The following is a 12,211-nucleotide window of genomic DNA, read 5'->3' as shown; positions in this document are numbered from 1 at the left end:
GTTCCATCTGACTTTCTGATCACTGGTACCTTCAACCAGTGTGAACTGTCCTTATCAGGACACTGGAGCTAATAAACATCACTTGCTTCAAGACCTACTTGACAACTTCTTCCCTGCTGTATTTCCCATTCCAGTATCAACGTTTTGCCCGCTACCTGCAGCTCTGGCCAGTGTGATAGACCAGGTGGGAACCGTCCACCGGAACCCTGGTCTGAAGGCAATAGGTCTGGGACATTTTAATACATGTGCAAGGGATATCAATCAAGATACTAATTCATTAAGGGACATAAACCTGTTACAATAACAACAAAGTAACAAAGCTCTAATAATGCGCCCTATATAATGTTACAATACATTAGCTGCAGAAATAACCGCTTTCTATTCAAAATCATTACACTGCACAGTTTATTAACTGTTTCAAGATTAGAATATGAGCATTTGTGACAACTGATTGGACACAATAACAATCCCTTATAAATGACTTTACTGCCTGTATTAATGATATCTTTGGATAAATCACTTACGTGGGTTTTGTGAACATCACTTATCTTGACAACTTGTTTATTAAGATAACATGAGAAATAGGTATTACCATTGTAAGTAATATGTCTATAATGACACTAAGATTGGTATAGCAGTTAAATAATATTAATTCATAAATTTAGTAGAGACACTAATGATACACAAAGTGTTTATTAATACAAATAAATGCTGTGGTAAGGCTACTGCAGAGTATTCTGCATTTTTATTCACGTCTATTTTCTTACACTTTTAGGGGAATTCAGTTCCGCAAAAATACCGTTACTTGGGTAATTTTCAACGCTGTTGTTTGCTCGCAGCTCCCCGAGCAGAAGTCTGTGTTAAAATTACTGTACTAACGGTAATTGTGCACACCCGTGGGGAATTGAATTCCCCCCCTTTGAAATCCCATCACTAAACATTCTTATTTGTTTTTATTTTGCTTTCTCTTAGAACCACGAAAGACCTATATATTTTAATGCATAATAATAAAAATTATATATTTGAATGAATCTCCATTATAATTGAACATTCCGGAGTGCCCCAATCTTCACATCTTCTTTCTTTCTTTTCCTGATGAAGCATTTCCAGGTGTTTGGGTGCTCCCTTCAGGAAGCCAGATACATAAACGTCCTGAATCTCTGATATTATATGGACTTATTGAGACATCCCTAAACGATACTTACCTAGAGCAGTTGATTTTCTTCCTGTTGAATCATCACCATTACATCTCTTTGCACCAGGCCACCAGCGCCCGCAAGAGATGCGTCTCCTGACAGGTGTATCTGCGTCTACGTACAGGTCTATTTCAGTTGCAATTACATGAATTTGCCCTTACTGAACGCACCCTATGCTACCCGCCTCTGTTTGGCCTCTCCAGTCATAAGAAGTCAAAAGTTTAAGGTGCACCAAAATCTGGACAGATACACATGTTTGGTGCGCAGCGCAGGAAAGTGTATTTTACACCACCTAAAACAAACATACATCCAGCTCTCCATTTGCCCCTAAATGAATATTTAAAGAATAATCCACGAAAAAGTGAAAATTGAGTTTAAGGCAGAATATCCAACGTACAACACGACCTGAAAAGATTGCTTACCCTGAATATCGGATATCTATCCCAGATATCCCTGCGATTTGAGTGGGGCATTGGAACGGAATCTTTCCTGGCTGATCCATTGTATCTGGATCATCAGTGAAATACCTGAAAAGAGCGGAGGACGCTCCTCTAGTCAATAGCTGGCTTTCATTAACTCCTGCTCCAGGAAACCTTAACAACGCCAATAGTGACTTTGATCGGGAGATTTGAGAATGAACAAATAAATCTGGGTCACGAAACTAAGATTTTGTGTTCATTTGTCGCATTGAAATTTTTCTCTTGTCAATTCACTAGGTAAAAATCCAACTTGGCATCTCTCTATCACAGCTATTGTGTCTATATCTCTGTACTTCTAGCATTGTTTTACAACATTGTATTTTAATTTGGATTTTTTTTTTTTTACATATTTTGTTAGATTTTTTTTATTTAGGATTTTTCATTCATTTTAAATTTTTTTGCTATATCATTTTTATTTGTCTAGTCTAATTTTTTTTTTTTTAAACTATAAATTGAGTTTAACTTATACTACTACACGTGATACTGTGAGAACAAGCTGACAAATATTTGTCACTATAATTTGTAATGTTTATGACTGCATCACACACAACATATGGTATTTTATAATATGGCACATTATCATAAAATTTATAATGCTGCATAAATGGAAGAAATCTTTTGCAATAGATAATAACGTATAGTAAACGACTTATTATCAAATATTATGCTGTTACATGTATTTGAATTGCTTTGTGGAAAGACATATCACATTGTTTGAATAGCCATAGTAGAGGCAGAATGGTGAAGGAAGCCCTTGACCAATGGGTGATGGTTGCCCGTTCCTGGCAGCACTTAGTGTCGCACAACATAAGTGTAAGTAATTCCAGCTTTTCATTGGACACTGACCAATCAAAAACAAGTTGATCTTCCCTTCACGTCTCATGACACTGAACCCCACCACAAACTCTCTTCATCTCGTGTCCAGATTCACTGAGTGAAAAGGTGTCTGGGGCAGAAATTGAAGTACCAGGAAATGGTGCACGTATAGTGTACTGATGATTATTATTGCTGAGGTCATGTTAGTGGTATTTTATTAATAGATGATATGTTGGTTACATTTTACTACCGATGGGCATGTTTGTCGGATATCACTAGTGGTTGGCATATGACAAGCATCTCACTACAAATGGGCAGGCTAGTGGCATTATTTAGAGATAAATAGATTAGATAGACAGACAGAGAGAGAGATTATATAGTCCATCCTTTGGCAAAAAAAGATAAATGTAAGTGACTGGAGGGAGGACAGAGGGGACAGGTGGGGGGGTGGGGCACCTCAGCCATAAATGGGTTTGAGGTCTGGCTAATGCTTCAATTTGAGGTCATTGAGCCATGGAGGTGTCAGACGCGGATGGTTTAGCAGCCAATATTCCCGAGAAGCAGAGAGAGAGGTCTCATTATCGGGAAGATTCCGTGCAGAAGAATAATGGTATATCACAGAGCACAGGGACGAGGCCCAAGGGAACTCATTAGACAATGTGATGAGGAGAGAAAAGCTGCAGTCACAGAAGCAGAACCCTAATATTCTCTGTTTATTACCCTTGGTGAACAGGGGGTAGACTTTTTTTTTTTACTTTTGCTGTAGTAATGACCCTACGTCCCTATGTTCAGACAACACTTGTATTATATAAATACCAAGGACCAACCCTGCAGCTTCTAAACCTTTTTCCCTTAGATTTAGTTTAACTTGCTTATAACCTGAAATAACGACACTGACACATGTTTATATTTTGGCAAACTAAGGTCACAGTTTAATTATTACACAAAAGGGGTGGCAGCTAAAGCAGATGCAGGAACAGCTACCAGTCAATGCCAACCAACAAATCGGGATGGGCAGCCGGCCCAGAATCCCCGGCGCTACTTTATGGCATCTGAAAGACTTTGCCCCCCAGGCCTCATAAGGGCACGCTTTCACAAACGATACCCCAGGCACTTCGACATGTGAGCCTCGTAGAGGCAAGATCGAAGGTGGGTGAATACTGCGGCCCAACATACTCTTGCGCCATGTAGTAAACCGCTGGCTGTACTCCTTTCCCGTCGACTGTGGCTTGTCCGAATTAGTAGAAAAATGGGGTTAATAGACAACAAACATCAGACAGATATAAAAGCATCGCAGAAGGGGGAGGGAATCCTGCCGGGAAGAGTGCAACTCCCTGTCTACCCTAACTTATCAAGGGATGGTTAACCCACCCCTTAGGATCTAATTGGATGTTGCAAACTAGAGGGAAAAGTTAACCCCTTCAGGTAAGTGCATATTTGGTAGTAAAAGCTTGCCGTTTAATTTCATTCCGCCTCATACAGGTCCTCATTTGTCATTTTGTCATAGTCTCCTATATTCTGGTAACACATATACATTTCTCTCCCTACAGCTGTACTTAAATATCTTCTATTCAAAAATATGGTGAAATTCCTTTCCTTTACCATGGTCTTATCTGTGTGGAGTTTGTATGCTCTCCCGGTGTTTGCATGGGTTTCCTCCGACTTCCTCTTACACTCCCAAAACTTACTTGTAGGTTAATTTACTGCTGTTGTCTGTCTGTGTGTGTGTTAGGGAATTTAGACTGTAAGCTCCAATGGGGCAGGGACTGATGTGAGTGAGTTCTCTGTACAGTTCTGTGGAATTAGTGGCGCTATATAAATAGCTGATGATGTACCTGCTGGGGAGAGCTATGAATATGCCACCACTTCAATTTATTGTTGCCACTTTCATTTAAAAAAAAAAGACCTGTATTCTCTCTTTCTCCATAGGTTGAGCCCTACTTGCCCTATGAGTATACGAGTGAAGGAATGCTACAGAGACTCCATGCCTATATCCAGCATCAGGTAAGCTGCCATCATGGAGATGTCACTAAAGGTTTTCAGTAAATGTAAAAGATTTAGATTTAGAGCAGGTTTTACACACTTAATAATTTGTTGTATGTGTTTTGACCCGCTATAAACATTGCCCCATACTACTGCACTAAATTGTTACTTCACTGAAAATCAGACTGTTTGATGGCTCTCTCTGGATCGCTGGTAACAGCATGTCCTTACTCCCTGCAAATCTTTATCTACTATATAAACGCCTAGTGGCGTGTGTGAAAAAAAACAAAAACAAGCTGCAGCGCCACCTGCTGGGCAGAGTTATACACTGACCTATATATTTCTTGAAGGAGAAGTGACAGTTGGGAGTGGTTGGTGGTTGCCGGGGGTGACAGTGGGGAGTTTTTAACACCTTAAGAAGCTTGATGAAGGATGAGGTGATGGAGAAGAATGATGAGGTGGTGACGTGGACAAAACCACGTTAAAAAAGGGCTCTTGCATCGGGAAGTAACGCTCTTCCCCTGAGGAGGCCTGGGCTAGGCCCAAATGCATGACAAGAACCTTTTTAACACCTTAAGTAGCTTGATTTGACTAGAATGCATAAGTATCATGCACGGGTTAACTTGTTATATATAATGGCTGTCAGTTTATAATGTGGCTAAAATTCTCTTTCTGTCTTTTCTCCATCATTGCTTACCCATTTTTGTTTTTATTCTTCCTTTAATCCCTCCATTTTCTTTTATGAATATTTTATCCTATTTCTAAATCCAACTCCCATATTCTGAACTCTTCTTTAATCTTCCTCTTCTCTGTCTTCTTTCTTGTACTGGCTTCTTCTTCCTACTTATCCATTATCTCCATTTCTTCCCCACAACAACAATTTTAAATTCCTCCAATACCCATCTGATTTGATTTGTTCATGTGCATTCTCCTGCGTAAATTCCGATTGAATACAGGAGTTTTGCTCCCCTCCTTTGCCGTTGCCCATTCCTGTTAATACATCCCATGTTCCTCTGCCATCTTGTTTGGTTCTCGATAACCACACACACCTGGTTTGGCCATCCAGTGAGCCTCCTCCCTCCATCTGGCCCCCGGTCACGTCAATGCAGGTCTGGCTGTCTGCAGAAGGCGAATCATGCACCAGTGCATGCTGGGAGCGCGACTTGGTGTGTGAGCCCGCATTCTTCAGCATAATCAACAGTCAGCGTGTTCTGGAGCAGTGAGTATAACATAGGCCGATAATCACCCACACTAACACAATGGGGTTGGAATTATGAAAACAGGAAAGACATTCTGACTGGTCACTGTGACGATCACTGAGTGTCGTCTGGCATACTGATGTGGTATGAGGACCATTGAGCATACATAGACCATGTCCTTAAACACCCCATTCACACTGAGAACACAATTTCTGAGGCTGTCACTTTTTGACAAAATATGGACCCCCAAATGACCTATGTGCTTGCCACCACATGCTAGTGTTTTGGTGCAGTTAAATAGTGGTAGGACTATATTTACACACAATTTGATATGTAAGTGAATCTCGAGTCTGAAATTTAAGAAAATAATTATTGCACCAAAACAAATTGCAATCACATGGAAGAAAAGACATAGTTTTAAGCCCCTTCTAGGAACAAGTTATAGTTAATGTCTAACATTGTTTCCCTATATCTATATTATTATAGTTAAAAGGTTTTCTTTTAATATAGCACTTACATATTCTGAAGTGTATATTTAGTCATTGACATCAGTCCCTGCCCCAGTGTAGCTTATAATTTATAATGGGAGTCATTCGTACAGCAGTGGAAGGCAAACAAACAGCTGGTTATGTCTGTGTGCTAGACTATGGCAGAGCTCACAAGTACGCCCTTGTGTGCATGCCAATCTTGAGCATACATTTGCCTAATGACACTTGCGGTGTGGTGTGGCATGGTATTATGAACTGAACATGCACACTGATATATATTTCAGCAAAGTTATGTCTATGCACTGTCTCCATGTGCCTCATTAAACATAATACATTAGAGCTCAATTGTTCTTGCTAATAAAAGCTGTGTTGTTAATTTTAAACAGTCTGTTGAAGTAAAAAAAAAAATATTGTTGTTCTTATTTCTGTTGTACATTAAACTCTAGGTTGAATACTTGTTGCTGTTTTACATCTGGCAAATGTTGCTTAAACAGCTCTGAACTAAATATTCAGCTTACTTCTGAACTGTTATATTGTGACTTGTGAATCTATGGGGCAGATTCAATTGGCCACGATGTTTGGCTGTGCATTTTTATAGATACTATAGTAAAGTCACTCTCATTTTCACTCGCACCTCTATGGGTCTCAAGCAAAAATAAGTGTTATTTCTGTTTAAAAATTAAAAAAATACCACATGAGGTGTCGCAGTCGTTCCGGAGGCACCTTGTGTATATTTATTTACATTTCAATTCCCCCCCATCTGTATATTTCTAATGGACATAACGCTAAAGCTTAATTTAAATTAATCTATTTTAATTTGTTTTAATGCAATGGTGTCTTATCTATTTTCGGTTCTCCTGGGAGGTCTCTTAACTTCCATAGCTAGGATGGAGGAAAAAAATTACTATTTAGAGTTTAGTTTTGTTATTTTGCTTGCTGCTCTTTTCCCCAGAGAACAGTCAGTTGCTTGCCCTGTAAACGCGTTGGCTGACGGGATGCGTCGCCCTGGTCTACCATCAACCAGCCCACTAACCTAGAGAGTTTGGCAATCGGTGATGTAGCAAACATTTTATTTGGAGGAGGTGGTTGTCAAGCTTGTCTATAACAGAAAGAAATCAACATTCAATTCATGAACGAAACTTAAAAAGAACTTCCTATCCATGTTGAGCTGAAAGAATTGATTATTCGATAGTGGCCCCTGTGTGTTTTGTGTTTGATTTCTTTCTCTGGCACATTGACATCTCCGATCTCCGCTTTGGGCTGTTTTATAGAAAATGTCTGTAGAATAGAATTATCTAATCCATTTGTTCACTATTACTGCTGGCCACAACCTTTTGGTCCTCAGAATGTATTGTACTTCTTGGTAATTGCTTTTACTTAATGTTTTTTAGTGTATCCCTTCTAAAACAAGTCTGGTACATTTTTAACCTCCAGTGCTGATAAAATGAAATTTGTGCAGGATCCTTTAGAAGAGGGCGTTAAACACTTTTACAAAGAAACCCTTCAAGCCGTGTGATGTAACATTTCTCTCTCTGTATTACTAAACGCTCACACTTTGTTGACCAGGTTATTGAAACGAGGAGGGCTCAAGCTCTGTCCATTCTACAGGCTAATTTTAATTTTCAGCAAGATAAAGACTTGTCGCCTAATGTAACAATCACCACAGTAACGATCTTTGGCAGAATTCAATTGTGCAGACTATAAGGAAATGATAGAAGGCAGTGTAGGGACAGGATTGTGATAGAGGTATATTCAAAAAGGGAAAGAGCTAAAAGGAGAAGACTACTAGCACAAGAATCAGAGGTTGACACTAGCCAAGTAGGGAGATTAAATACAATAAGACAGCTATGTATCATAGTTAAAAAAAAAAAGGGCATGACTGAACGCAAGCCAAGGATATTGAACAGGGCACAAGAGCAACAGAAACTACACAACTAGAAATGGTCAAAATCCAATGTGATATTTTAGGTGATATCTGTAACAGAGAAAGAAATCCTGAGTCTGGACATGAGGATACCGGGGAAGCTTTTCCAACACTACTATTACAGGCAATTTATTTGATAAACTATGAGAAAACTTGTTTCTAGAACAGTGAGGGACATAGATCAATATACTATTTGACTTGTGTCTGATTTACAGGAGCAGTAGAGCAGTATAGAGCTACAGGGTAGACATCTCTTCACATCATAAACCCAGCGGTCTGTGCATCTATACCACAAGGGCAGCCAGAATACAGAATGATCTGTGTTTGATTCCAAGTTTATCGTTACATCAGATCTCAAAAGATTTGTTTTACAATCCTTGTTTGCATTTCCAAGGAATAAGGTAACAATTAAACTTAATTTTATTTGAAGACCTAATATTTTAGGATGCCTTGACATTTACCTGGATATAAATATAGGCTTTAGGCTCTCTTTGTTAACTGCTTAGACCCATCCATAAGGAACATGCCCTTTAAAGTCTCTATTTCCAGATGGTTGAGGTAGGTAATCATCAGGACTTGCACTGCCTTAGGGAAGGTTTCTGTAGTCAGTGTGAGAACACATTAACTAGATCCTTGGCAGAGTCATGCGCTGAAACAAATACAGATGCCACTTGAAAGAGTCTTCTTCCTATTTTATTGTTATTAAGCATTATCAAGGCGGATCTTACGTGGCATTTAGTTTCTCTTCACTCGGGTGAGACATTAGAAGACAAGAAGAAACGTCTTTCCATTTGTATCAATCCTTTTCATGCAGCATCCAGACTTCCCAGCCTATGGCATTATAGAACAATTTTACATGGTCTGTAGTAATTACTCTGGGGATAATTGGGTGGTGGCGGGCTACCCGTATAGTTTTTTTTTTGTCCTGTCTTACCTTTGGAGAACCTATCTCTGGTGTGGTAGTGTGAACTTGAAGGAACTCTTTTAGTGGTTTGTCTGTTTGGTTCTTAATATGGATTCATGTAATCTAGGCAGGCTCTGCACTGGGCATTAAGTGGGAATATTGTAACAGTGATGCCCCACAGAAGGAAGGCTTCGGCCCTGTATACAGGATATAGGAAGGTTCCTCTGTGCGTAGACAGAGGCCATAAAGGATTGTTAAAAAAGCTGTGTATACGAGGGTACGCAGTGTAGCACTGGGACAAAGGCAAAGATGACAAATTGAGCCCAGCTCTTGCGGCATCATCCATGCGTAAGGTATTACATGGTCATTAAGTATTGATGCTTTAGGGCCCATGTTTTATTCTTCGGCATGTTCTGATGAGGCATGTAACGGTATGTAAAGCAATAAATCTGCCCTAGAAGTGTCCGTCAAGCGCAGATCTTGCATAGAAGACACCATCGTCCTGCTGATCATCTGAGAGTTCAGTGGTAGACCTGCAGCCCCAAAGCGTATTATGCCCAAGTCATCTGCCTCTTCTGCCTACTCCCAGCTTTGGCCTGGGCACAGTGACCATACACAGAGTGTTATTTTGTAACCCCCGACACATAATCTTGTTAGACACATAAATACACAATTTGTCCTTATTATGAGTAATCACCTTTGCTTAATCACCTGCCTTTGTTTCTTTGACCTACAGGCTTGGAGCCCAGTGTGACAGCACAGAATCTGTCATGAACCACTTGTATCCTGCTGTGTCACCTTCTGTCCGTGAGTGCTACCTTCAGAGGGAAGCATTGCTCTTCAGCTGCTCGGGACAAAGCACAAAGTTCCGCCGTCTCTGTCCGTGCAGAGACTACCATCTGGGACAGGTGGCATTGTGCAAAGACTGCTCATGAAACAGCCGTTTCACTTACTCTGCCATTCGTCACCATCAAACTTCCAGCGACTGATCAGAGTGACTGAAGCATGCAGGGGTCCAAACCTACTGTATTTTCTATAACTGAATTTAAAAGGCTTGTGTCTTTACTCTGGGTTTTATGCTGCAGCATAAAGCAATATTGTGTCAAATATATAGACCTGCACAGCAGCCAGTGTAACAGTTCTTAGAGCCACGTAATGATATCATGTCCTCATGAGTTTTGATCCTTCTATTGCACAAGGTTCAACAATATTGCTATAAGTAAAGCACAATGAAGATATCACCGGATACATCAGAGGGATTTTGTTTCTTACTGCAGAGATGTCAAGGGGAGGATAAACCAAAATAAAGGACACGTTCTAATCGCAATATTTTGGAGATATTGGTAATACTGCCATCCAGCATGCACCGATTCAGTGACCCGCAGGAGTGACTTAACCGCCATTCCTAAATGTAATAAATGTGACTACTTTTTTTTTTTTTTTTTACATCCAGACAAGAAAACAGAAGTATTAGTCGGATATGGAGAATTTGGAATAGTTGTTAAATCATTTTTTTAAAAAAATGGACCAACTGTGAAGATTGTGAATACCTATTTGCTGCCCCTGTGGCAGTGAATTGGTTTTGAAGTAGAGATGTATGCACCTTTTCTGAAAAACTGACACTTCAGATTCAACTGGAGTCTTTACAACGCAGCAGTGTGAGCAATAGACAGATGTTTTTTTGTTTTTTTTCCCTTTTAAATATTTATGTTTAATAAAGGTTTAACCCGGAAAGGAAACTCTAAATGATTCAACATCAATTGTTTTATTTATGGTTTAGCGTTGACTGGCGGACCCAATATTTTAAAGAACGGGGATACATATAATATATACACATTGACAATTTTAGTATTAACATTCATTTACAGTCTATTTTCTAATGAGCTCTTCACAACTTCCACCCCACATCTGACTCGATTTTAGACAATCGCTTAAGCATATAAAGCGTAGAATTCCAGGTCATTACTACCTCTTGCTGGATTTACAGTCACATGATCGAAATTTATATATGGTTGACACTATAATATAGACAGGGTTGGAAAGTAGACATCAATCGTATTATTAGGTCGACAATTGAAATGTAGACAATAATTTTCCGAATCTTATCCCTAACACTAACCATATAATACTATCCACATTTGAATTGTCGACCTAATAATACTGTCGACCGTGTGAGTTGTCGTCCTAATGTTGTCAACTTCCTCAATGCAGCAACAGGGTGGCTGAAGTGCTTGATTTGTTTGGGCCCCCACAAAAATGAACATTTTGGTTGTTGGCTGGTGATCTGGAGTACAGATAGGGATTTTAACAAATTAATAATGGGCATATGGCTAACAGTGGTCATCTTCCTCAATTGGTGACAATATCCTCCTCATCACAGATGTCTAGATTAATTAAATTGTAATTATGCAAAAGAAGATACACCATGTAGTTAACCTTTAAGCAGCATGTGTGGCACATTGGAGAGGGACAGTATCGGAGATCATTAGAGGGACAGCGGCGGCATCAATAGACCTTTTACACAAGATGATAGACCAAGGTGATAATGTAAAATGGGCGAAGATGGAATTGTTCTTGGGCCCTCCCACCCACCCATATGTTGAACAAGATATGCACATAGTTTAACAAACTAAGCACTTTAGTGACATGGACTGCCACTTTTGTGGCTGAAGTGGTTGATTTGTTTGGTCCTCCACAAAAAAGAACATTTTGGATGTTGATTGATGACATGGAGAATAGATAGGGATATTCAACATATTACTAATGGGCATTTGGCTAATAGTTGTAATCTTCCTCAATGTCTTCACCTTCATCATCTTCCTCATCACAGATGTCAAGATCATAATCACACAATATTAGTTCATCCCCACTGAAATGTTGCGTTACAGATTCTGTTGTAATTGGCGGCAAGAATAGCATTCCTCAAACAAAATAAATGATGATGATAGGTCATTTTGATGAACACTGGTTTATCTACATTTTTGTTAACTAGTCTCCTCCGACAATCACTCACAATGTTTCCGGCTGTGCTAATCACTATTTCCGAGTACAATCTGGAGGGCGAGCAGCTTAAGTACACCATAGCTAGTTTGCACAAGGAGCTACAAATTGCTTTTTTTTCCTACCACAATTCAAATGGACTGTCTGAGATATTAATTTCTCCATTATCAAAGTAATCCTCCACCATTCTACGAATACACAGTGTATCAGATTAAGGCATGG

At 39.5% G+C, this 12,211-nt stretch overlaps 1 protein-coding gene across 1 annotated transcript in view; it reads left to right on the top strand.

The window, feature by feature from the left end:
• Nucleotides 1–10,735, top strand: part of MGAT5B (alpha-1,6-mannosylglycoprotein 6-beta-N-acetylglucosaminyltransferase B) — a 76,949-nt gene extending 66,214 nt beyond the window's left edge. The window contains exons 17-19 of the mRNA XM_075177748.1: nucleotides 4,421–4,495; nucleotides 5,431–5,693; nucleotides 9,726–10,735. Of these exons, the coding sequence (XP_075033849.1) occupies nucleotides 4,421–4,495; nucleotides 5,431–5,693; nucleotides 9,726–9,924 (537 nt within the window). The 3' untranslated portion in view covers nucleotides 9,925–10,735. The remainder of the gene's footprint in view (nucleotides 1–4,420; nucleotides 4,496–5,430; nucleotides 5,694–9,725) is intronic.
• Nucleotides 10,736–12,211: the final 1,476 nt, after the last annotated feature.

Source organism: Mixophyes fleayi, chromosome 6, assembly GCF_038048845.1.
Source record: "Mixophyes fleayi isolate aMixFle1 chromosome 6, aMixFle1.hap1, whole genome shotgun sequence".
Classification (NCBI taxonomy): domain Eukaryota; kingdom Metazoa; phylum Chordata; class Amphibia; order Anura; family Limnodynastidae; genus Mixophyes; species Mixophyes fleayi.
This window is presented reverse-complemented; position numbering and strand designations above follow the sequence as displayed.